This window comes from Terrapene carolina, unplaced genomic scaffold (assembly GCF_002925995.2).
Source record: "Terrapene carolina triunguis isolate 2854851 unplaced genomic scaffold, T_m_triunguis-2.0 Scaffold34043, whole genome shotgun sequence".
Taxonomy (NCBI): Eukaryota; Metazoa; Chordata; order Testudines; family Emydidae; genus Terrapene; species Terrapene triunguis.
Window position 1 is genome coordinate 1 of NW_020698394.1, and position 26,319 is coordinate 26,319.

Below are 26,319 nucleotides of genomic sequence, written 5' to 3' on the forward strand. Positions count from 1 at the left end.
CAAGGTGCTGACTTTGGCCTGCAGGATCTCCACGGTTTCCTGCGGGCAGGAGGAACGGGCTGAAACACACGAATGCCGACCCCGGGCAGCGGCCAGCGGGAGTTCACCGCCTGCACCGTGCCCAGCAGAACCCGACCCGGCCAGGGCTGCGCTGAGCGTCCCTCATGGGGCAGGGCTCGGGCGCCCCACCTGAGACCGGGGGAAGCCAGATGTCACCCTGGGAGGCTGCATCCCCCCAGACCAATCTCGGAAACGCGGCCTCCGGCACGGGAAGGAACCTCGGCCCACAGCCCCCCTGGGTCTCGGTGCTCCACAGGACACCAGCGAGGCCGTAACAAACCCCCTTCCCCAGCCGGGCCCCAGCACTCGGGCTTACCATGAGGCTGGCTCCCTGCAGCCCAACCGCCAGGGGATTCTAGGAGAAAGAGAGAATGCAAGCGTGTGGAGCCGGGAGCCTGGATTTCAGAGCAGCCCGGCCCTGGGCACTACGCCCACGCCAGGCACTGGGGGGCTGGACGGCCGCCCCAGCCTGATCCCCCTGCAGGGCGCTCACCTGGCTGTCCTGCTCGCTGCACACCGTGGCTTCCAGCTCGCTCAGCCGCTTCTCCAGCTCCGCTATCTAGAGCAACGGGCGAGAGGAGAGGTCAGCGATGCCCCCAGCATGCCCTGCTTCCCCGACCCGCAAGGCTGGGCACGTGGTGCTGGAACGGCACCTCGCTGCAGGGCTCCCTCGCTGCCCAGAAAGCCCAGGTGGCCGCTCAGAGCTCCGCGCAGGCCGAGCAGCAAGAGACGCCAAGGCTGCCCGGGCCCAGCTGCTGCCCAAGGCTCCGCCGGCGGGTGCGATCCAGCCACCAGGACAGTCGCTGGCGGCAGCTCGCTCCTGTGCTGAGCTGTGGCACCCCAGAGCGAGAAGCCATCCCCCGCTTCCTTCTCCCTGCTGCCCCCAGACCCTTCGTCGCAGCCTCTGAATTCCCTGGCCCGCCAAAGCCCTCCCAGCGCAGGGGGATGGCAGAGTCTGACCCAACAGGCCCCCACGGGAAGCTGGGCAAGGGAGCCAGCTGGTTTCCAGCCTCAAAGGCCAGGCAAGAAATAACCATCTGCGCATGGCCCCCCCATACCCTGACACAGAACAGAGGGGCCCTGCCCCACAGATCTTCCCGGTGATGTTACTATGGGCTCAGGAGCAGGTTTTCAAACAACTTGGCTGGTATTTTCAAGTATTAACACCCCCCTCCCCCAGGGGGCAAGTAAATAAGCATTAGATGGGGGAAACTGAGGCACGCCAGCTAAGTGACGTAAGAGCTAAATCGTCCAGGCTAGAGCCGGGGTAGATCCCAGGAGTTCCCGGTGCCCAGTCCTGCCCGCAGCTCTGCTGTCGCATGGCCACTGCTGCCTGGCAGACAACTCCGAACCCAGACCCGCCCCAGCCTCACCTTTGCAGCCTGAGAGAATTTGTCTTGTTCAGGTCTCGAGTGCAGCTCATAGGTCACCATATTCCCTGCGGGCGCAGGGGCCTTCGACGGGCTCTTCCCTGCCCCGGGGGTGCCCCTGGCGCTCTTAGCCGCTTCCAGCTGAATGAGCAGGCGCCTGGTAAACAGAAGAGACCCCGCTGGTTTCCAGGGCCTGCGAGGGGCGGTCACCAGCTGGGAGGTAACAGGGCCCTGCTGCTCCGGCGGGGTTAATGGGGACCGGGAGACGCCAGCCTCGTGGGCCCAGCGAGGAACGGGCCAGGCTGCAGTGATGCCCGTTAACGCCCCTCGCCGCGACCACCCCTGGGGCTCGCCAAGGCAGCTACAGCCCGGTGGATTCAATCTCTCATCCATCGGCCTCGGTTTTAATCCTTCCCCATCCCCACCGTGGTGAACAGCTAAGCCGTCATCGACCAGACGCAGGCAGCTCCCGCCCAGGAATAAACGCACCCCGGGAGCCGAGGGGCGGCTGACTGCAGCACCCCGGGAGTGGGGGGCCAGCCGGTCTCTGATTTCCGATCAGCGGCGCCGAGCTCAGGAGAGGACGCTCCCTCTCAGCCCCAGCCCCGCACACCTGCCCAGGGGTCAGCAGGTCTCGCTGGCCCCTTTCCAGCAGGAGGTGCTGGGGCTGAATTCTCTCGCCCGCCACCCCGGGCACCCCCACGCTGCCGGCACAATACGGCCTCGGGCACTTGCCAGAGCAGGGCAGGCCAGGGATTTGGTCCCGGTTTATGGGGAGAAGTCGCCACAAAGGAGGTTGAGGCCCAGGATGGGAACGTCCCAGCTCCAAACGCTCCCTCGCTGAGGGACACTTGGGACGGGGAAGCAGCCGACCCGAGCTCACTTGGCGAGGGCTCCGTCGGGGTCAGTCAGGTTGATGGCTGCGTCCGGCCCCAGGAGCTTCTCCAGGTGCGTGGAGACCAGCTGCTGCTTCAGGGCCACGACCTGCTTGGCGAGCGCCACGGGGCTCAGCTTCTCCTCTGCCGCCGAATCCTTCGCGGTGCTCTGCAGAGGGAGACGCTGCCGCGTTACAGCTGGGGCGTGGGGCTCTGCGGTCACGGGGACCCCCCGCCTCCCAGCTAAAGGCTCTGACAATTCTGCTCCCAGCCAGCGGCACGGGCGGGGAGCAATCGGATCTAGACGTAGATCTCAAAGGGCTCCCTGTTTGACATGGGGAAACTGAGGCACGGAGGGGGTGGAGTGACTTGGCCAAGGTCAGGGGCAGAGCTGGGCACAGAACCAGAGTCCAGTGCTCTGCCCACCAGACACCACTGCCTCCCACCAGACCGGAGGGACACGGCCTGGACGCCTCACCCAATGGGGGCGACGCACGACGCCCAAGGTGGCTCCTACCTGTATCTTCTCCACCTCTGTGCTCAGCTCGTGAACCTCATGGAGCAGCCGCTGGTACTTCTGCCGGGGCGTCTCTTTCACACCAATGCCTTCCCCTAGCTAATGACACAGAGGGGTTTAGATCGCATGGCCCCTCCGCTCTGGTTCAACGAATTCTAACCCTGCAACGGGGAATCGGCTTCTGCAGGGGGCTCCCTCTGCGGGCCCGGGGGTGGCGGGCTGGGTTTGGGTGCCTCTCTCCCGGAGGCTGATGGGAAACCCAGCCTCAGAGCCGAGGAGGACCTGAAATGGGCCCGCCGAAGCTGAGCGAGCCAAATTCACACCTCCTGAGGGCCACATGCTCCCCACCAGCAGCCACGAGGGGTCCTGACGCCCTGCCCAGTGCTGGAGCGTCGTCACGTCAGGGTGACCATACCTCCTGCTCCGCAGCCCCTCCCCGTGTGCTCCCCAGCGGGCGACACTCGCTCAGGCAGAGGGAGGGGAGCCAGGGGGTTCACCACGGCTGGGTTTTATTCCAAGGGAGGGGCATTTCCTTCCCCCCCGGGCCAGTGGCAAGCACAGCCAAAGCCTTCGAGAAACCAGCTAAAGGCAGGCAGGGGCATTAGCCCGTCACACCCGCTTTGGGCCCGAAGGTCGTGGAGTCCGGTCCCTGCCCAGGCAGCCAGCAGGGGAGGGAGTGGCGAGACCCCTCTCGGGAGGGGGGGGGGCGGGAGCCCAGCTTGGCCTCCAGGGCCCTTGGGCTCAGGGGACGGTTTAACTTCCCTTCGGGGGACGCGCGGGAGGACGAAGGTGCCGATTTCAGCTCTTCTCTCTCCACTGAGCGTGCCCAGTACCCTCCTCCCCATGCGCACCTCAGAGCGGGACGGCGACAGAACCAGGCCGGTTACTTACAATCTCAAACTCCCCCGACTCGTAGCCCGTCCGCTTGGCTTTGCTGATGCGATCCGAGAAGTCTGCAGAGGGAGAGGAGAGAGCAGTTTGCTCGGGGGACGTTAAACCAGCCCCCGGCTGGGCGCTGGGCCACGACCCCCATGGGAGGCTCCCCCGTTGGGCACGCTCAGTGCTCCCCGGCTCTCCGTAAGGACTTGGGGCAGCTGGGGTAGGACAGGAGGCAGCAGCTTGTGCCGCTCTGGGTGCCCCCCCACCCGCAAACCAATCAAAGGACACAACAGCGACGCCCCCGGTTCACTTCTGCCACCGGCCAGTCGCTCTGGTTGGTGCCTCCCCTCCCACTGTTCCCAAGCGATGCAGGAGACGGGCGCCCCCCGGGCCAGCCTTACCGAGCCCTTTGGTGCCCACTCTCTTGTCCTTAAACTTGTCGTAGGCAGCGTTGGGGTTGACGATGATGTGCTCCACGCTGGTGCTCGTCAGCTCCTCCTGCGCAGACAGGCCAGCGTTAGAGACCCCGGGACCACCCGCCCCCCCCCCCCCCCCCCAACAGCTGAGAGCACTTCCCTAGGGACACCCCCGCCCTCCAACGGGCCCTTAGCGCTGCAGGAGGCGCACGGCTGCCCTCGCCCCGGGAAGGAGCAGAGTCCACCAGATGTTAATAACTTGGCTGGGGCCCGGCTGGGCCCCCTTTAAATAGCCCCTGGTGACAGGCGTGCAAACCAGCCAGGCCTGCTCAATGCCCACAGCTTCAAAGCCTTCAGCTCAGGCCCTGCCTCTGGCCCAAGCTTTCGGGGGCTATTCCGAAGTCCCTGCAGATAAAGGGGGGCTCTGATATCACTGGGAGGGGGGGAGCTACAGGATAACATTAACATGCTCTTGGGTCTCGCTAGCGCCAGCCAGTCCTGTGGAGCCTCGCCAGGAGCCCTGGGCCGCGAGAGGACCGCAGGGGGCGGCCCCGCGGGGCGTGGGCTTGCAGGGCCGGCTCTTTTGTAAATGCTGACACGGAAATCAATACGGAAAATCGTTTTCTGCAGACTGGCCATTCTGAGCGACAGACTCGGGGAGGGTTTTACCCGCAAAGACGCTGCGCTGGGATCCGGGGGCTCCCAACCAACAGGCAGAGAGGGAGCAGAGCCGCCAGGCCACGAACGCTCACTCAACCCCCCGCCCACGCCCCCTCCCGCCAGCAAACCGTGGTGCAACCAAGAGGAGACGCAGACGGTCAACGCAGCGGCTGACGCCCTGCTGCATTTCCGAGCAGCGGGACGTGGCCATGGATTGACAGGTCACCTTGGGTTGGGGTGACTGGCTCTCGGTATCATAGACCTGCTGAGCTGTTCCTTACGAGACGTGGCCCCCCGAGGGCTAGAGGAGCCTCTTGGGCCGCATCCCCTGTGCGACCAGCAGGGGTCACTCACCCCAGCCTGTCTTGGCCTCTCTCTCACTAGGGGTCCCTGCACAATTCTCCTCCCGGGCCGGTCCTGCTCAGAGCTCACTGGGGAGTCGCTTCGCATGGCTGCCCCCAGCCAGCGGGACCCAGCCCTGCAGCCGCAGGGAGCATTTGGGTGGGATCCCCCGCTCCATGCCTCGCTGCCGGCCCTGGGCCTGTACAGGTGACAGGGGGGCGGCTCAGTTTGAACAGGTGGCTGGATCGCCCTGAAGCCGTGAAAAGAACCGGGGCTCCGACCCCAGAGGTCTCGAGAGTCCCAGGCCAGGCAGGGTGAAGGAAACGGCCTGGAGCACACGGCTGGGGCACCGAGCTGCACAGAGAGGGCTGCCCCCGCGGCAGATCAGGAGGGAAGCCCCAGCAAACTCTCCGGCTGCGACTCCTGCCTCCCAGCGCAGGACTCGATCTCGGCACACGGAGCCCAGCCCTCGGCTCGCCCCTAACGGCCCGCAGGGGGCCAGCCCTGGGATGATGAGAGTCTGACTTCCGCACTGGGAACAAGCCAGTCTCTGGCGATCGGCCTGGCTCGCAGAACGGGGCAGCCCCTGGGCATGGAGCTCTCCAGGGGTTAGGAGATGGGGCAGGCCCCGGGGGGAGGGGGGGGGGCGCTAGACGCAGGCACAGGAACCTACCCCTCCTGCACTGGCCTAGGCTCGGACGCAGGCCTGAACGTTGGCGGAGGGATTTGTGCGGAGGCTGGGGGCTGCTGACCTGGATTTGCTCAGTGCTCAGAGGGTGAGTTAGTCACCAGGCAGTTTCAGAGGGTCAGACCCAGAGCAGAGCCTCTCCCGCGCACAGAGAGCGTTAGTGCCAGCCAGAAACCCGCCCGCCTAGGGGTTAGTGCTAGGAGAACACCAAAGGCAGGTTAATCAAGGTTAAAGAGAAACCTTTTGTCTTTATCTCTCGCCCGGGGCTGCCTGGTTCCCGGGACCCTGCCCTGCTCTGCACTCCACGGTAACTAACCGGCTTGTAAAACCCCCTAACATTTAAACAGAGGATCTGAGGCAGCTGGGACCCCCGAAGTAGGTTACAAACCCAAACTGTCCCCACCGGGGAATGGTCCCTCCACGTTCAGAATCTGCCAGGGTGCCTACTGGTTTTAGGGCATTTCGACCTCAGCCCTGGCCAATCTCGCTGGGCTGAATCTCGCCATTCGAGGGAAACCCCGGGAGCTGTCCAGTTTGAGACGCTTGCTCGCGTTAGGTTACGTCGAATGGGCTGAAGGCTTTAAAGCTGGCACCCTTTTAAACAGCCAAGTTATTAATATTGGAAAAATCTGCTACTGAGCATCATGAAGCTCTCTGGGGCAGGGGCCATCTCTCGGTCCTAGCACAACGGGGGCCCGGGCCAGGCCTGGGGAGTCAAGGGGCAGCGATCAGTTTCAGTCCCTCGAGATGGATTCGCCCACTGGACCCGATTGGCACCAAGCAGCCATTAAAATGAAGGGGACGCTCCTCAGAGCTAGCCCCGTGCTGCTTTCTCCAGCCCCTGTCCTGGAACGCGGGGGGGGCAGAATCCGGGTTTGCTCTATTTTAGATGCCGTTACAGAATTCAGCCTCCAGCACGTGGGGCTGCGATGAACGGCTGGGGGGGGCGTTTGGAACGCCGGGGAAAGGAGGCCTCGTGACTGCTGGCTGGGCAGGCGCCAGTAACGACCATTTGAGATCACGAACGGTGACTCGGACCTTTTGTGCCGGCCAGGACAGGGGCTCCCAAATTGCAGGCCGCACGTGAGCTTGACGGGCCCATTGACTTCAGAGCGTGAACCGTGAGCGTTTGGGAGCCGCTGGTCTCGGGCTGGGGAGTAATAATGCCCAGTGGTTAGAAGTGATGGGAACAGCCTGGCTACGGGACCCCCAGCAAGGGGAGGGGGGCGGGGCAGCAATCAAGTTTTGCTCTGGTGCCCGAGGGTCGGTAAAGACAAAAGGTTACAGCAGCTGCTCGCTCAGCGGAACATTCAAGCAGACGAGAGGTCAGGCTCCTTACCAGCTCCTTGCGTTTTCCCAGAGGTGAGAAAGTCAAAGAAAAGTTAGGAGGGCAGGGAAGGGGGGGGGGGGGGGGGAAGAGAAAAAGACAAAAATCGTATTAGAAGCTTGTCACATGCACTACACCCCAGTTTACACAGTCCCCACGCACGGGCCCCCCCATCTCGCAAAGCTAGCAGCCGGCCCGCGGCAGGGGAGTTCACTAGCACCACTGCCGCTTTCCTAGCAGCTACGAGGTTCTGGGGAGCTTCGGAGCGGACAAACGTGGAGCAGCGGGATTCAGCCAGCGGCACCCGTGTGTTAGTCACGCCGGCAGAGCGCGCCCAGGGGCTCCATCGTCTCCCGCTGCGGGGCCCCAGCGAATTTAGCTTCTGAACGGCTGGCCGTTCCCGGGCTGGCGTGTGCACGGACGGGGGCTTAGATCACTGAGCTGCAATGGCGGATGGTGCCCCCTGGTAGCAGCGGGACGGGAAGGAGCTTTTGAGGGGGAGCTGTGGAAAAGTCTGACGGGTCGCACAGAGGCAGCTCTTCCCCCCCCCCCCCCCCCCCGGGGAAAAAAAAAACCCCCCTGCCCCGCAGGGGACGCCCCGGGGGGGGCGCCCCCCCCGGCAGGCGCCCGGATGCAAGGGCACGGCAGGGAGGGGCTTTCCACAGCAGCCCCTCCGCCTAGGCGGGCAGCTAGGCTGACATTTCCAAAGCCATTAATAGCAGCAGCAGGGAAATTCTCCGCCTCGCCACCCCCATCATCTCTAGGAGGCCATTTCTGAAGCTGTGGTCTGGAGGACACTCTCCCGCCAGCCCCAGGAAAGCCAGGCTGGGGGCTGCTGGTGCCCAGCATCTCTGCACCCTCTGCTTTCTGTTCTGCTGCTCTCCCGATGGCTGTTCCCCCAGGGCAGCAGGAGGCCGGCTGTGGTCTAGAGGTCACAACAAACCCGGGTTCAAGCCCTGCCTAATCCTTCACCGAGTCACCGGGAGCCAAACCGCTGGCCTCCTTCCACCTCAGCCAACCAACCGGGCAGCTGGGTGAAAACCAAGATGGGGCCTCAGTGAACGCCAAGCGGTGCACCTGAATCAAGCCAGCCTGGGGGGAGAGCCAAAGGGGGGCGCATTTGCCTGACCTCTAAGGAGATGCCTTCTTCTGGCTACTAGTTCCGCTAGCCGGCTTGCGTGCGGCTGGTCAAGGGGGCTAGGCATTACCTGCTCTACAAGCCACTGGAATTGGAGCATAGCACGAGACAGGACCCAGAATCGCCTCGCACCTGGACTGCCAAGAGGTACTGCTTCACCCTGGGGAGGCTAGGAGGGGTTTCCTGCCAGCGTTCTCTTTCCAACGCCCTCGCCACCTGCCTTCTGCAGAGGGTGGGCAACTCTGCCATCCCCCAGCCCGGCCCCCTTCAGACGTATCCGGTGCCTGCTGCCGGGGTAGGAGCAGGTCTACAGAAAAGATGAAGAGGACACCGGGGGGGGAGGGGGGCTTCCGACCTGCCTTGTGCACCAGCTTCACCCCAGCTCGTGAGAACACCCTGGAAACACGACATCAGAGAACTGGAGAGAGCCAAAGCCTGGAATGGAGCCAGCACCCGTCTGCGGACGATGACACCCCCGTGGCGTGGGGCCAGGTGCCCCCCAGCTCTCGGCTAAGAGCCTCCAACGGTTCAGGCTTAAAGACTCTTCCTTTGGTCTTTTAGCCAGATGCTAAAGAGAAGTCCGCACCGGCTCAGCCAATGGAGCTGCCGACCCAGCAGATGTGCCAGCCTCAGGAGCCGTTTCAGGCCCTGGGGGAGCTGGCTTGCGGGAGCACTGGCCCAGCCGGTTACGGCTGGGTGGCAGTGATGCTGCGCCCTCCCAGGTCTCCCCACGTACAGGTGGACGGCAGCATTCATAGGGGAGGAGGGGAAAGGGCTCAGACTAGCCAGTATCCCAAGGCATCCTCGGGGGACCAGGAAAGCACCCACCTGCCACCGGATTGGGGAGGGGAAGCTGGGGCCCCAGCCTGAGACACTGGGGAGGGGGAGCTGAGAGGGAAACCTCCGAACTGACACCTGCCTGACTTGGCCACCGGGAGGGGCAAAGCGACAGCAGGTCCCTGCCCGGATCCATGCTGCTGCTGGGGGCACCTGGCTGGCTCCACACACTGCAGTCAGCCAGGCGAGGGGAGCTGTGGCGTAGCTGCACTCACCGCTGGGGCTGCTTCTTCACGCAGACAAGGGAGTCGAGCAAGGAGCCTGAAGCCACCCTGGATCCGCACCCCGAGCGCCCAGGAGGGCAGCGGCTGCTCGGCCAAACCAAAGCGAGGGAGGAAGTCAGAGGGGCCATTTGATGCCCTCAGAGATCAGCAGCACTTAGCCATGGCTTAAACTAGGGTCGTTCCGCCTGGCCTCTGGGGCCCACGCTGAGACCCCGTCCACTGAGCAACTGGGAACAAAGGGTCCAGCTTTCAGCAAGCTAATCAGAGGTGCCCCCGAGGCACCTTTTGCAGGGTGTTTTGGCCCACCCCCGACCTCCGCACCTTCTCCTCAGGCCGTCACCCCAAGCCCTTCCCAGAGGGAACACAACAGCAACTGCCGAGCTCAGGTGTGATGCACACAACACCCCCCATTCCCTCGAAATGTCCCATGGGGCTAATGGAGGGAGATATGAAACGGGGCACTGACTTGCCTACAGTCACAGTCAGAGCTGTGAACACCCAGCTCCCGGGCCCCAGCTGTTCTAACCAGTAGACCAGACTCTCTCCCAGAATCGGTGGCTACCATCTGGAGGTTTTTTTGGGGGGGGGAGGGGTTTTAGTTAAAAGATCCGTTGGAACAACAAAATCCATGCACGCTCCTCAGGAGAGGAGACTTCTGCCGGAGGCCAGAGCGACACAGGCTCACGGGATGCTCCCCAGTGGAGATGACATGCGGAGAAACACCCTCCACCTCCTAGACAAAGGCCGGAGCCACCCACAGTGGCGGTGCGGGAACGGCCGCAGGGAGAGCCGCGTTTACCCAGCCGGTGAGGAGCGCGAGTCATTTCTCGGGGGAGGAAGGGATTAAGAGCACCATTTCTCCTCCTCAGGGCGAGCCGGCTCCGGGGGCTGCCATGAAAACAGGGGGATGTGAAAGGGAAAGCTAGTCCAAAAGGATACGGTGGGCTTTTCACCTCCAGAGCGCCCAGCCAGCCCGCAGCTGGAACGTACTCACCCGGAGAGACGATCGCCATTAAACCAACAGAGCAATCAGCGGATTGGAAAACGGGCCCCACACGGCGCCTCAATCATTCAGAGGATTCCCCCAGAGACTCGGGTGGCCAGACGGGGCATGCCGGGCTACCCAGGTTCTACCACTGCTCATTTCACAGGCTAGAGGTTACACTAATCCCTTCGCTGGAGGTCATTAAACCGCCTGATTGACTGTTCGTTCTGATTGTCAGAAATAAACACAGGGTCCTTTTCGCCCACCAAGAACCACCCCCAACGCCGGGCCCTCACAGACCCCAGCGGGCCAACTTGCAGGGATTACAAATTGAGGGACAGTGTCCTGCCCCAGCTGTCACCTGGGCTCCCCATGGCAGCACCTGGAGAGCAGAATTGTTAAGTAGGCCTCAGTCTGATTTGTTTCACCAGAGGACGGGATTTCTAGGGGTTTTTTTCATTCTCTGTCACTGTGTTGCCAGTTTAACAGTAAAGCAGCCCGCAGGCTCCAGGTCCCAGCATGCCACGTTACAGTCTGACCCAAGCAGTCTGGTTGTGTCGTCATAACAATGCCCGGCTGCCTCCCGACACAGAGAGCCAAGCCCCAAGCATCTTACCATCGCGTTTCAGGCGTGACGCCCAAGGGGGTAGGATGAGGAAAGCCAGGAACAACAGCCATCGGCTGACCGGACGAGGGCTAGCACCCGGCCAGGGACAGCAGCCCACGGGGCTACGTGGCGAGGGCTAGTGCCCGGCCAGGGACAGCAGCCGTCGGGGCTACACAGCAAGGGCTAGTGCCCGGCCAGGGGCAGCAGCCGACTGCGCTTGAACTCGATGAAGTGGGCGAGTGGGGGGCAGTGGGAAATCTCAGGGGAGGGGGGCACGTGGCCCGATCCCCAGGCGAGGAAGATGGTTGGTTTGCATGGTCGGGAGGAGAAGCGTCCCAGGAGGGTGCAGGTGTCAGAGAAGAGGAGGCTGCAGTAACCATGGCAGGAGGTGGAGGGGGACTTGGGCTGGGTGCCATCTTTGAAAGGCTACATTGCATTCTGGGACCGGCACACCCCTTTATATTAGAGCAGGACAGCGAGTCTGCTCCGTTTCATGCCAGTTACCCCGGGGCGCCTGCCACGCAGCCAGCAGAGCCTTCGGCAGGGCACCGTGCGGGTGCACTAGCCTGGATTTAGGCTCCTCTTTTGTTCTTCCCACTCCGGGCGAGAAATCCCCGTTAACCAAACCTTCCTCCTGCTAAAACCAACGTCCAATTCCTCATTTTCCTCTGCTCCGGCTACATGCCTTAGTGCGGGGAGAGAGAACGCTGCCCCGGGCCACACGCCAATTTCACACCCGTACCTTGATTAACCCAACAATCATCTTGAAATCAGACCCCCCTGAGTTCAACAAGTTGGGGAGAGGGGGGCGGTTAACGACTGGGATTTAAAACTCTTCGCTACAGTCACAACAAAGCGCGGTGCAGATTTATCCGCATGCAAAAATCAAAATTCCAAAGCATGCAAAAGAGAAGCGTTGTAATGGTCTTACTTGTGCAAACTAGAATCCAGGCAAGGTAGTGAAAAGGCGGGGGGGGAAGAGCATTAGGAAAACTCCGGTAAGTTCAACTGCGCAACAGTCAATCAACACAATAAAGCAGTATTAGTTGGTACCCCAAAACGGGAGGGGTTGTCTGAGGAGCTGCAGGGACGGCCCCGCCCTACGGGCTGCGCTCGAAAGCACTCACTGCAATACCCGAAGTGCACTAGCTAGGGAGGCAACTGGAAATTCTTCAGCATAATTAATTCATGTTGCCACTAGAAGACGCCAGTCGCAGATGCACAGCACACGCCCAGAGAAGCCAGGCTGCGAAGCAAGCAGGCCAAGGTGCCATTCCGGGCATACAGAGCTCACAGCAGCTGCTAACAACTGACTTGGGCCGAGGCTGCTGTTTGCATTAATTTGTTGCTGGCAGGGGAGGGAAAAAAACCTAAGCTAGCTGAAAGTCCCCAATTCAGACACCGTTTGTGGCCTTTTAACCTGGGGCAATTCGTTTTAAATTGAGTTCAACGCTGATTCGTTTATTTTTTTAAATCTAGTCTCTCTTTTAAGCCCGTGGAGCAGACAATAATAAAAACACCGTAGAGCACGCCAGCAGGGCACTGCCGCGGGGCGTCACTGCATTAGATACCGCCAAGTTAATCCGGTCAGCGGCCCTGGATTCATACGGTGGAAGGGGCGTCTCGCGTCTGCACACGCTGCTCAGGCTCCCGGGTTTGGAATCTCATTTAGCACATCGGGCTGAAATTGGTTTAAAGGGACGGCAGAAATAGAATTCCACTGAACCAAGATCTAGTCTCAGCGATAACGTTGCAGCTTTCAGGTCCAGAGGTAGCGAGAACCGTCCTGGGGAGATCTATTTACCAAGAGACCAGCTCACGCATGCGAGGCTCAAAATGGGCAAGGGGAAACGGAAGAACGTGAACAAGGCAGCGGTGCTCTAAAACCTCTGGGCTTTAATCGCTAAGTCTGGAGCTCAGAAGAACATGCACCTGCTCCTAAGGATAAAAGCAGCCTGAAGGCTTCAGCGTCAAGCATGTCTTGCCTATGGGGACTGGGGACTTAACTCCCGCAGCCAGGAATAGCCTGGAGCACAGAGCACCAGTGAAAGTAGCCCCACGCTTCAAGCCACCTCTCAGCACAGGGGCAAGGACAGATTTGGTTCCAAAAGCAGCACCATGGCCAAGCTTCGCAAGATTGTTCGATTCCCACTGCAAACCACCAAACCTTGCCAGCGGCGAAGCCAGCCAAAGGCCCGTAGCTTGTTCTGGGAAGGATCATCTTGGAGAAAAGTACATTAGACTTAGCAATTAAAACCCGAATTATCCCCGCTGCAGCAGGGGTAACACGTGGCGGCTGGATCAGATTATGCTGCCAGGAAAATGAATTTCATAAACCAATTAAAAGCTACATAGAAACGAATATAAAAATGGTCATATTAGGAGTGCAGGTGCCCTCTTCAGGGGAAAAACGAGCCGCTAGCCCTGGGTTTGGGCAGAAACGTCTGAGCGTGTGTTGTTTTAATACGGGTGTGTAATTTACAAGTCAGGTCTCTAGTCCACAATGCCGGGGCTGGCTCCATAGTCAGATTATTGGCACAACCAGGGTAGACCAGCATCTCCCGCTGCTCACCTGGAGAGGGACGTGGGGCTGGGCACAGGCTCAGTTTTAGCCCCCTTAGGGCAGGCTGTGAGAGACCTCGGGAGTATGGAGGCAAATTGGCTACAGGCAGGAGGCCATTAAAGAGAGACGGGGCCACCCAATGGGGCATGGTCTCCATCCCAGCTTCTGAAGGCCTCGACACAGGCGGGGTGAGAGCACCCACAAAACCGCTGTGCTTCCACGTGGGAAGTTCCCACTTCAGAGTCAACGGCCGAGCTCTGTGCAGTTCTCTACAACGGGGATGCGCCCAGGTGCGAAGCAGCAGGCCTGGGAAAACAGCCATCCCACATGGGCCAGCATCCACCCCGTGCCCTTCGGCGCCCGTTTCTCACACAGCACGGCACAGGGAACCTGGGAGAAGCGGGCCGTTTCTTTGGGTGAAATCCTGCTCTCAAGTAGGATCGTGTGCCAGGGCCGGGGTGGCTGGACAGCCATGGGTTGCAGAGGAATTGCCTGCCCTGCACATCGGGTACGGAGCAGTGTCGGGACCTGCTCCGGATTTCACTCGCCTGGTTTCTGACCAGCCTCCAGAAGCGTGGTGAGTTTACACCTTCCTTTACCCTGGTCTCCTGACTGCGCCAACTCAAACGGCTAACATGCCAGCGGCAATCGCGAGCGCCACACACAAACACAGACACTGACCACACTGCCGGACACAGCACCACGCAGGTAGGCCAATGATAACTGAGTGTGCCAAGCCAAGCCAGCTCCCAGCCACCCTGCAATGGCGTTTCCATCTGGAGCCTCACTGCAGAGCACGTTGCCCAGAGAAAGCCCGAGTGACTCAAACCCTCTCGCCAAAGGCAAGCGACAAAATCAACGTGGGGGCACCTTGCTAGGCACCCACAGCTCCCATTCACCTATCTGACTGCCATGTAACCTGGCACGCACGGGGACAGGGCTTCTTCAGTGCTGCCCCTGTACGCCACGCAGATCCTAGGGCTCAGGGAAATTCCAGCACAACAGAGTAGCAAAGAGTCGGGCTAAGCAAGAGGGGCATCTGATTGAGAGTCTAAAGTCTGAGCTGTGGCATCCGACAGCGCTTGCGTTCAGTGTACGTGTGACGAAGTGGGGGGGGGGGTTCTTGTTTTTTCCTTGTTTTCCAATGGTTTGCATGCAGAGGGGGTGGGACTCAGTTTCCCTGGGTGTTACTGGTTTAACGAGGTGAGGGGAGAGGGAGTTTGTTGTTACAGAGGACCGGAGAGGGAACGTGGGATCCCAGCCAATGGCCTGGAGGACGGATACCTCAGCGACTGGTGACCTGGCGACCCAGAGGCCCAGCTCAGGAGTCACAGCCGGTTCTGGCCAGTGGGAGGACAATGGGCTGTGACGAGAGGACCCCATGACCTGACCAGCCGGTTCCAGCCAGAGGACAGAAGAGGGGAGAGGAGGCCCAGGCGACCCTGTTTACCTGGAGAGAAGACAATGGACAGAGGCGGGGCTTGGGGCCGGTGCTATCAGATGCCCAGCTGGGAAGCAGGGGGGCTCTGGGCTGGAGAGGGGGAGCAGGCAGAGCCCACCTGGGGAGACTGGGATGTGCTGTGCTGAGGGAGGCCAGGCCTGAGGCCCTGAGAGTTTCCTGTGCTGTGTTCAACGCTCAATAAACCCTCCTGTTTTACACTGGCTGAGAGTCGCTCCAGGCTAGAAAACAGGGTTGCATCAACCCCTTCAGGGGGTGGAGGCCCCGGGGGTCCAGAGCGAGGGGACTCCCTGAGGAGGCCCACGGCAGATACAGACGTACTAAGGCTCAGAGAGGTGCGGCTCCAGGAGGTGGAGGGGCCTAACCCCGGGAGAGAGTGGACCCCCGAGAAGGGCTGTCTCACTGAAAGGGGCACCCCCCACGGACCGCACGGGGCCAGGAGTGGGCATGATTTGTGAGTCCGTGACAACATGATGGAGGGGAAGGACTCGCAGCCTGAGAAGATGATAGGACAGCCAGGAAGCTAAGGAAGGGGGAAGCCTTAGTGCAAAGTCGGAGCAAAGAGGCAATTGCCCAGACCCCTAAGTGAGGTCCCTTCGTTGCAGAGATCCCAGCCCGAGCTGGAGGAAGTGGGAAGGGCACCGGGGGGGAACATGCTGCACTGCGAAAGCTAAACCTCTGACTAATGAGGGAAGCGGTTCGTTACATCGGAGGCTGGTGGAGGATGCGCACACTCCTTCGTTTCCCACCGGCACCACGTATCTGTAAGCCAGCCTAGTCCTCACGGCTCCACTTTCCTGCTTACGTTAAACCCTCAGGTAGGCCGCGAGAGCTGCAGAGAAGGGAACCCCCTCGCTTCCTTGTGGGTGGCTACACAACATGGCCACTCAGGGTGTTCGCGTTACCGCCCCCACCTTGGAGAACATTCTTTTAACGCCCCTTCTGTCTGCTCCTGTGAATCAGCCAAACCCTTGACGCTGATTCGAGCAGAAAGACCCACGTCTCCCCCAAGTGCTGACCTACTTTCCAGGTTTGTTGCAGAAGTGTCTCCAACTTGGGTTGCTGCTTTTAAGCTCATTTTCAATCAAAACCGGGCGATTTTTCTCCCAGCTCCTGGTCTAGTCACTTGCACCGGAAACGCCAGCAAGATTCCAAACGCTACAGACCGCAATCCTTCTCACACTCGTCCGGGCGCCCGAGCCGAGCACAGCTCCGGGCCGCAACAAGATGCCACAACCCTAGGCCATGCCATGGCAGCTACTCCTTGACTAAACAGTGCCCTGCTAAAGGCTTCCGACTCAGAGGCCTGAGACTTGGGAGGGAAAGGACTTCGAAAGCAGGGCAGAGAACCCTCAACTCCCAGCTGGCGATAGGTCACGATAAATCACCCGTATGACATTAGTCTTTGCTCAGCAAGGGAAATTCACCCGTTCTCTCTCAAGCTACCAAGTGCGCTTTGGAGGGCACCGATCGCTAGAGGATTGCAACGCATTTTGTAAACGTTACCCCGGGCGGTGGGAAAGGATCCTTTCCATTTTACAGCTGGGAAAACCAAGGCCCAGAAAGGGCCAGCGACCTGCCCCCGGCCTCTCATTCCCATCAGGGTGGATCCGCCCCACCCCTGGGTACGTGAGCATTGATCTGAGGGCAGGGATGACAAAGGCAAAGCCATCACTCAGCCCTGGCTTTCACTGCTCCTCTATCACCGCTTTTCGTCACCTTCAGCACACAGCCGGGGCAAGGGAAGCTGTTCCTGGCAGGCAGGCAGCACGCGGGGAGTCACGTTTCAAAGTGGTGCACAGCTCAGCCTGCGACCCCCAGCACCGCACCCATCAAGTCCCGTTAATGAGACTGTCTCCAGGGCACGCCCATTCGTGCTGCTATTTTGAGATGCTTTCAACCCTGAGCCTCTAGTGTTCCCTCAGTGCCTGCAGCCTGCATTTCCCGGACGTTTTAGTCAGCGACTTCCCACCCCTGAAAACTCCCTTTTCTAAAGCAAGACGCCATGAGGCCAATGTACCTTCTGCAATTCCCTTGCTGAGCACAGCTCCCGCAGAAGGCTCAACAGACCCTGCGCTCCCCGCAGCGATGAGATGTTAGACAGTTTGCTTTTACAATGGGCTTAGGCCAAACTAGGCGCAAGACCCAAACACGGAGAGTTTAATGGACGCTTTCAGTCGGCGTTTTCCCCTGGGCAGCCTCATGCAGGCTACAAATCCACGGTGTGGATTTCCAGGGGCGCGGGAGTGCATTAGGCATCACTGAAGAACGGTCGGCAGCATCAGGGCTGCTCTCGTATCAGAAAGAGAACGTATTCGAATCAGGACCGGGTTTGGCCAGCTGTCATTTCTAGTCCTCAAAGCCTCATCTACACCAGGGCTTTTGGCAAACGTTTTCCATTTGCCGGGAGCGCTGACAGAGCCTGCCTCCATGTTTAACACCGTGTTGCTTAGCCCTGGCGCTGCGCAGCTAGACAATAAGGCGTTTAAAGCGTCAGCAGCCACAGAAGCCTGGCCTACACCGAGACTTCCCCAGTGTTAGCAACAGTGGGGTTTTGTTCTGGTTTTTTGCCCAAACCCCTACGGCATACATACAGCCACAGCCCGACTGCAGAATGTACAGCAGCCGGATTTGCTTCACTAGCTACAAGAAAAGCCATCTCTCTTTGGTGTTATGCCTGGCAAGGAAAGCCCAAAGGCATATTTCATAGACCAGAGTTCCAGGATGCCCCAAATATATATTTGTTGTTTGAAAATAAAATGCCAAGATGTCATCTGATTTTTAACCCACTCCCACCCCACTATCTTGCATTTAACCAAACAAACGTGGTGAGCACCTCACGTCAAAGGGAGAACAGTCCCTTTCTGACTACCAAACTCAACTGTATTTAAAGCAGATAATCTCTCCAGTTGCCACTAGACCCAATTCCAGTTTGGAAGAAAGTGATGAAGAAAAGCAAAGGGCCTCTTCAGAGATTTCCTTCCCCAAAGCCTTACGCAAGTTCTCCTTTGGGATGATGAAAAGGCCAAGAAAAGGATTTAACAGATGTTTATGGGGCAGCATTTCTAGAAGAGGACTGTCGCACCTTCCTTGCTAGGAACTATTCTGAAAACAGTACCATTTTATGAGCTTTCAGCTACCCAGATCTGCTGGAGTTTACACCCAATACGGCACAGTTACCGGAGTCATTTGGGCAAAAGCAGCTTTGGAAATGATTTGGGATTGGCACACCCACTTATCACGGCCCTCTAACCACAACGCTAGTCAGAGAGCTGTTGCGTTCCACACGACCTTACCGCATCGAACTCCGCCTGGTCGTCTTCTGGGAGATCGCTAGTCTCGTAAACATCTGGCTCGTTCTTGGCCTAGAAGCACAAATGTGTTATAGTCAGGACAGCTGGCAGTTCTGGACAGACGCAGCTCTTATTGCAAAGAATAGCACCCAAAGCGAGTGCCCGCCTCACACCGCCAGGTACACAGAGAACACGTCTGCTTCCAGAAAGTATATTAGAGAGACAAGGTGGGTGAGGTAATCTCTTTTATTGGACCAACTTCTGTTGGTGAGAGAGACAAGCTTTCAAGCTTCCACAGATCTCTTCTTCGGGTCTGGGAAATGTACTCAGAGCGTCACAGCTAAATACAAGGTGGAACGGATTGCTTAGCATGAGTAGTTAGCACTTATTTCGAGGGACCGTTCAAGGTGAAGTGGCCAGTGTCTCTATTAAGTTTGTGATTTTTAGCGTCTAGCAAAGTTATGAATTTAAGCTCCCAGGGTCCTCGTTTGTAGATGTTGTGCAGGTTTCCTTCAAGGACGAGGCCAGATCTGGAGTGATCGCTTTGGGAAGAAGTGTTCACCCACGGGTGAGATGGTGGGTCTTTTATCATTTTTCTGGGCCAGTTCATTCGAGAGCGTAGCTAGCGATTGTGTCGTTTCACCCACATAGTTGCTACTGGGGCATTTGGTGCACTGGGCGAGGTACACCACACGTTGTGATGGGCACGTGTAGGACCCATGGATCTTAAAAGGTGGGTTGTGGGGATACTGAACATCCAGGAAGTACGTTGCTTCCTTCACAAAGGGAAGCAGTTCCTAACATTTGGGGGGGGAAGACCTCAACTGTGCCAGCTGGTGCCTGGCACTGCCAATCATTAATCTGTGCACGTTCTGAAGTTTGGGCTAACCCAAATGACAGACACATGTAACCCTATACCGAGGACATACAGATTTGCATGACAAACACATCTTAGCAACAGCATCCTATTTTTCCCACCCACGACAACATCACCCCAGAGCTAGACTAAGCAACGCCAGCAGTTCTGTACGTGTCTCTGCAGACAGCAGTCCCTAGCGGTTATCCAGCACTTTTCATCCAGAAACCTCAAAGCACTTTGCAAAGGAGGGCAGGGTCGCTATCCCCATTGTACAGATGGGAAACTGAGGCACAGAGGGGAAAGCGATTTGCCCAAGGACGCTCAGGAGGCCAGTGGCAGAGCCAGGAACAGAGCCCAAGTCTCCTGGGTCCCAGTTCGGTGCTCTAGCCGCGTGGCCACACTGCCTCCCTGCTGAGACGTGGAACCCGCTGCAGGTGCTCAGGGTCCATTTACCTCGTACAAAGGACGCTCTGCCACGCCAGAGCAGGAACCGCGAGCGCTGGTGTTTGCGGGGTAGGAAGGGAGACCCAGGAAACCAGCTCCCAGGAGAACGGTGGGAAGCCCCAGAGCTTGGCGCCGATGGGGTCCAGGGGGGCTAAAATCGGGTGCCAAGGGAAGTGCTGGGACCCGTGAGAAGGAGACAGAGCAGCGCTCGGGCCAGCGGCGCCCTGGGGGGAGCTAGGCTGGGACTTCACCCCCTCACTCGCATCAAACCGCAACGCCCCATTCGGGAACATCCCCCACGCACCGGGGTTCGGCGGGGGGCACCCAACAACACAGGGGGCTCCAGGGACAGAAGTGACCCCTCCCCCCACGGCTCCTCCTCACTGCCTCCCCCCACAGCTCCCCCAACCACCCTCCCCCCACTTACCCCACAGCCCCCCAGTTACCCCACCCACTCACTGCCTCCCTCCCGTTACCCCACCCCTCTTCCCACAGCCCCCCACCCACCCTCCTCCCACAGATCCCCACCCCTCCCCCCACAGCCCCCTAGTTACCCCCACCCACCTCCTCACTGCCTCCCCCCACACAGCTCCCCCAACCACCCTCCCCCCAGTTACCCCACAGCCCCCCAGTTACTCCCACCCACTCACTGCCTCCCCCCAGTTATCCCCACCAACCTCCCCCCACACTCCCCCAACCACCCTCCCCCCCGTTACCCCACCCCTCTTCCCACAGCCCCCCTCCCCCCACAGATCCCCACCCCACACCCCACCCCACAGCCCCCCAGTTACCCTCACCCACCTCCTCACTGCCTCCCCCCAACCCCCCGCCCCCCAGTTACCCCACAGCCCCCCATTACCCCCACCCTCCCCTCCCCCCACAGCCCCCCAACCCCCCGCCCCCCCAGTTATCCCCACCCCTCCCCCCTGCACTCACGATGCCGGGCAGCTCCGCGTACTTGGGCTCGGCCATGGCGGCGGGGCCGGGTCGGGGCCTGAGCTGGAGTCACCGGGGCCGGGACTCAAGGAGGAGCCGCCAATCTCGCGAGAGCGTCAGGGGAGGGCGGGGGCCGACGAGATCCCGGCCGCGCGGGGCAGCCTGGGAGTTGTAGTCTGGGGGCGGACGTGGGGCTGGAGGGGGTCACGTGGGGCTGGGGTGCAGGGTGGGGAGTGGGAGATGTGGGGCTGGAGAGGGTGGTGTGTGGGGCTGGGCTGTGGGGCTGGAGGGGGGCTGTGGGGCTGCAGATGGGGAGATGTGGGGCTGGGCTGTGGGGCTGGAGCGGGGCTGTGGGGATGGGCTGTGGGGCTGCAGATGGGGAGATGTGGGGCTGGACGGGGTATGTGAGGCTGTGGTGTGGGACTGGAGGGGGTATGTGGGGCTGTGGTGTGGGGATGGAGGGGCTATGTGGGGCTGTGGTGTGGGACTGGAGGGGGGTGTGTGGGCCATGTGGGTTGGGGATGCAGGTATGTTTGGGTGGAGGGCGGCGGTGAGGGGTGGGGGTATATAGTGTAGGGTGGATTTGGGGAAGAGGTCTGTAACGAGTGCAGTATTTGGGGGTGTTGGGGTGGAGAGGAGGTTTAGGGGCCTTAGGTGGGGCTAGGAGAGAAAGTTTGACTGTGTGGGGAGAGTGGCCATGAGGCGCAGAGGAAGGGAAGTTGGTGTGGGGCTGGGGAGTGTAGGATGGGGGGTTGGGAAAGGATTGTGGGGTGGGCAGGAGGGGTCTGTGATTGGCATGGGCCGGGGTTGGGCCGGGCTGGCTGGAGAAGGGCCATGGGGTGGATCTGAGGAGGGGGGGCAGTGAGGGGGTGGAGATTGGGACTGGGGAGGCTGTCAGGACCTGGGGAAAATGCTGCTGCATTCGCACGCTGGGAACCACCGTGTAAGTGGGGCTCAGCACCACCCCCATTGGCGCTTTATTGGGATGCCCCCCGTGCAATAGCAGCTGTGGCACCGGGGCGCCTGCAAAGGCCCCGTTCTCTCCTTCCTCCCCCCAAAAAAACATCCCAAGCCCTGTCGCCAATGGCACCATCTCCCGGCCTGGTTATTGTGCCAAGCTGCCAGCTGCTGCTGTGCTGGGCCTGGATGGAGGAGAGGCCGCTGAGCCTGCCTTAGAACTGGGCCCTTCGGAGAGGCCTGCCTGGGCTGGGTATAGCCACCTGTGACAAAGTGGGAATGTTCTTAATGTTTTCTCTGAATACTGTGTGGGTGCCTCAGTCTCCCCTTTGCCTTTCTTAAGTTTCTAGGCGGTGGGATAAGGGTGTATGATTGTTGCAGAGCCCTAGAGGGCCATTGTGATGGTATCTGCACAGAGAATGGCTGACACCCTGTCTCCTGGCAACTGATGGCCTGGGCCCCTCCCCTGCAAGGTGCCAACTGAAGATATTGGAGAACAAAGGGATCAGGTGGCCTCCTGGCCCGGGAAAGAGACAAAGGCCAGAGGAGGGGCTGGAGGGGGCTTCAGTTTGGAGCTGTCTGGGGAGACGGAGGGAGGTCCAGCACCCGGGTCTGGTCTCCCTGCCCCCCAAGATGGACCTGATTGAGGGTCCTGGTTTCTGTACCTACAAGATCTGTTTTAGACCGTGTTCCTGTCATCTAATAACCCTTCTGTTTTACTGGCTGGCTGACAGTCACGTCTGGCTGCGGAGTTGGGGTGCAGGGCCCTCTGGCTGCCCCAGGAGCCCGCCCAAGCGGACTCGCTGTGGGAAGCGCACGGAGGGGCAGAGGATGCTGAATGCTCTGAGATCAGACCCAGGAAGGTGAAGCTGTGGAAGCGTCTTGCCCTGGAGACAGTCTGCTCCGAGAGCGGAGGCTCCCCAGAGTCCTGACTGGCTTCGTAGGGAGCAGTTGCAGAGCATCGGCCGGGGACTCTGTGACACAACCACTTTAGGACTGTACCCGCCCTGGGTCTCAGGACCCCATTCTCTGCTGTACTCTGCATCCGCAGCTCCCACTGATTGCAATTTTTTTCTTCTTTGGACATAAAGCTCTTGCTGCCAGTCCCAGGGCAAAATCTATCTCATCTCTCCACCCCAAATCTGTCTATCCCATACCCCCCCCCCATCTCATCTATCTATCCAGGCGGTACCCATTAATCATTGTGGTAGCTGCGCTCCCATTTGCTCGGTACCCTTCCCTCTTCCACAAGGCGGGTGGGGGTTATTTCATTGGTTGCTTTTGTAGCCGAAAGGAAGGCTTTTCTAGCTGGTTCTTCTGATCCCAAATCTAATCTCCCTGCCTCTTTCACTCCAGGTTTTTTGTAGTGTACCCCCTCCCCCCCGCAGCGGTGGTGCTGGAGTGCCTTGCAATATTAGAAAGCAAACAAAGAACAACCTGGTCCCCTCTCTCTCCACCAGTCAGCGGGGCCTGGGATGGGAGCAGCGGGAACTGGACTGTACCAAGACAAAGCTGTGAGGTGAAGTGCAGAAGCTGCAAGAATTGGGAGCTCAGACCACCAGCTCCCTACGCGATCCCCTGTGGGTCCTGCCCAGCTTTCGCTAGGGTGACCAGACAGCAAGTGTGAAAAATCGGGACCGGGGGGGGGGCGGGGGTAATAGGAGCCTATATAAGAAAAAGACCCAAAAATTGGGACTGTCCCTATCTGGTCACCCTAAGCTTTCCTGCCTTTTTACAGATCGATTCCCATCCGCACCCCGACTTCCTTCCTGCCCCCATGTTGCCCCAGCATGAAACTGACAAAGAGAGCCATTAAAGTGATTCAGCATCTTCAGGCCTCCTGCATGTCACAGCCCTTGAGACTCAAACCCAGACCCCCGGGGGCCTGTAAGCGGCAGATCCACCGGGTGACTCCCCCCCAGCCAAGCCCGTACCCACATGCAGCATCCAGCTCAGCGCCCTTGGAAGCGCCCCTCCCTTGCAGGTTTTGCGGCTCTGGTTTCAGCGTGACTCGGCTTCCAGTAAGAGGCTGCAGCGGCGATGCCAGGGTGCAGCATCGCTCGCTGGGTCCCCGTATCCCGCAGGCCGGCGACACCCTTTGCTGACTGGCTCAGAGGTGTTTCGTTTCGGAGACAAAGAGCTATGAGTTCGCCTAATGCCTTCCATTAGCACTCCCACAAGGCAGCATGGTCTAGTGGATAGAGCGCTGGCCTGGGGCTCAGGACACCTGGATTCAATTCCCTACTTCATCACAGACTCCCTAAGCAAGTCACTTCCCCGCTCCGTGCCTCAGTTTCCCCTCCCACCCTTGGCCTGGTTAGATTATACACTTGGCAAGGCAGGGACCGTGTCTGTCCAGGACCCAGCCCGGCGGGCTCCTGCATTCTAGCTGGGTCCCGGTAGGTGTTACTGCAATTATAAATTGCCTAAGCTAACAATGGGCCTTCCACCTGCCCCCCACCCTCGCAGGACTGTTCTGCAGCCTAATAGGTCTGCCAGGGGGCAAAGGTTCCCTCTCTTAATTCTGCCCCGTTAGTCTTAACGATCATCTCTTGGGCGCCATCCACGCTTCCTTGGCCCCCTGGGGGATTGTCCTGTGCCTGGTATAGGGAAGTACATTGTCCACCTTCCCACAGTATCTGAGCTTAATCCACATGCCCCTGAGAGGCAGGGCAGGACTATTATCCCCATTGTACAGATGGGGAAATTGAGGCACGGAATGGCTACGTGACTTGCTCAGGGAGTCTGTGCTGAAGCAGGGAACTGAATCCAGGTCTCCTGACCCACCGGACCATCCCTCCTCCCTAATGTGCCCCTTTAACTGTCATCTGGCCAAGTTACATGCATTCCTCTCCTCTGAGCCCTGCCCATAAACTAACCCCTCCAGACCCTGAACATCCTTATTGCTTGTCTCTGAACTCCCCCGAAGAACTGTAGCTCACACATGTGTACACAGAGACACACATGCCGACACAGACACATGAATGCACACACAGACACGCATACAACAGAGAGACACATGCCAGCACAGACTCATGAATGCACACACAGACACGTGTGTACATAGAAACAGGCATGCACACATACACGTGAATGCACACGGACACATGAAAGCACACAGGCACATGCACACAGAGACACACAAGTGCACACGGATGCACACATGGGGACATATGCACACAGGGACACACGTGTGCACACACAGGTACACATGTGCATGCACAAACGTGCAGACACACACATATCCACACGCGTACACACATGCCTGCACGCGTACATGCATGCCCATGCCCATGCATACACGAGGCCCCACGTTTTTCCAAGGCCTTCAGCCCCTTTTCTGCCAGGTGCTAACAAGGAAGCAACATGATCACCCCCACTGAGAAGGACCAGAGCTGGCTCAAGTGAAACCCCGAAACCTGAGGCTGCTCTTGGAGCTGTGGCTGTATCTGGGCAGGGACACGGTTCTGAGAGTGGCCTCAGGCTTCAGCCCTGGAATTTGGCTTCCTCTGCCCTTTGTCTCCCTTAAAACAGCAGCTAAACAAGGGAGGGGGGAGTCCGAATGCAAAGGGGCCAGGTCCTCCGCACAGCTCCAGCAAAGGCAACCACTGCTCGGTGGCATCAGCTGGCCCAGAGGGGGATTCTCGGAGCTCATTGAGCGTTTAAGGCCGGAAGGGACCATTCGATCATCTGAGCTCCTGGACAGCCCAATCTGGAGAAGTCTCCCGGTGACCCCTGCCCTGAGCAGAGGAACGTCCAGCTGGATCAAGCATCTCCGGATGGTGGGACCCACTGGGCATTGATGGCCTCCTTTGGCACTTGCCGGGTTGCCCTGGTGCCCAAGGCCAGGAGCAGAGAGGAAGGGCTGGCTGTGGGCCTGTGGGTGCCCAGGGACCCCGCCAGGGCTGCTTGGCTCCGTGTGCCCCGTCCCCGTCTGACATGTGCAGCTTCTGCCCAGCTAAGCGGCCTCCAGGCTGAGTGTGGGGGGGAGGGAGGAGGGTTGGGCTCCTGCATGACTTTGGGTCCCAGGCCCCCCTCCTGAGCTCAGCCCCCCCAGCACTGGGACACCTTGGGATCAAGAGAGGGTGGGTCTGCTGGTTAGAGTCCGGGTAGAGTCAGGACTTCTGGGTTCTCTCTCCAGCTTTGGAAGGGGAATGAGGTCCAGTGATCAGAGCAGGGGGCTGGGAGCCAGGACTCCTGGGTTCTCTCCCCAGCTCTGGGAGGGGGGTGGGGTCCAGGACTCCAGGGTTCTCTCCCCAGCTCTGGGAGGGGGGTGGGGTCCAGGACTCCTGGGTTCTCTCCCCAGCTCTGGGGGGGGGTCCAGCGGTCAGAGCAGGGGGCTGGGAGCCAGGACTCCTGGGTTCATGGGCTGCTCGTGGGTGATTCACTCGCCCTCTATTTTCTCCCTCCCCACCATGGGTCTGGTGCTGGATCCCCCAGCAGGTCGCCAGTCTCAGCGCCCAAGACCCCCCGTAAAGCGGGCACCGGGCTGGGGGCAGGGCGGCATTTCCTCAGCCTGGCCTTCAGGACCCAGCGGGTTGGGGTCGGGAGCGGGGACAAAGGGACGGAGGCGGGCGGGAGCCGGGGGCCGGGGCAGGGGGCGCGGGCCTGGTTCCAGGGACCCCTCCCCCGGCCTGCTGGCTCCCAGCCGGGCCCTGCCACCTTAAGCGATCCGGGCCGCTCCACCTTAAGGGCTGGCGCCGTGGCTAAGCCCAGCCCGGTGCTTGCGGCGGGCGCCGGGGCCGGGGGCTGGCGCAGGAGCGGGACCCGGCGCGGCTCACACGGGCGAGGCGAGGCCGGACCAGCGGGAGCGTCTCCAGCAGCTGCGCCCCCAGCACCCGCCCCGCGCAGCAGCAGAGACCGAGCAGGACCCCCAGCGCCCC

At 60.0% G+C, this 26,319-nt stretch overlaps 1 protein-coding gene across 1 annotated transcript; it reads right to left on the reverse strand.

The window, feature by feature from the left end:
* Nucleotides 1-3: 3 nt before the first annotated feature.
* LOC113405179 (dynactin subunit 2-like) lies at nt 4-20,573 on the reverse strand (the record flags this gene model as incomplete). The annotated part of the gene is made up of 11 exons (XM_026646111.1): nt 20,480-20,573; nt 18,244-18,312; nt 7,147-7,152; nt 4,103-4,199; nt 3,714-3,775; nt 2,823-2,921; nt 2,314-2,474; nt 1,434-1,587; nt 554-619; nt 377-415; nt 4-39 (listed from the first exon to the last, which is right to left on the reverse strand). Coding segments are annotated over exons 1-11 (825 nt in total), but the record flags the coding sequence as incomplete, so codon positions are not given.
* Between the last annotated feature and the right edge of the window lie 5,746 nt (nt 20,574-26,319).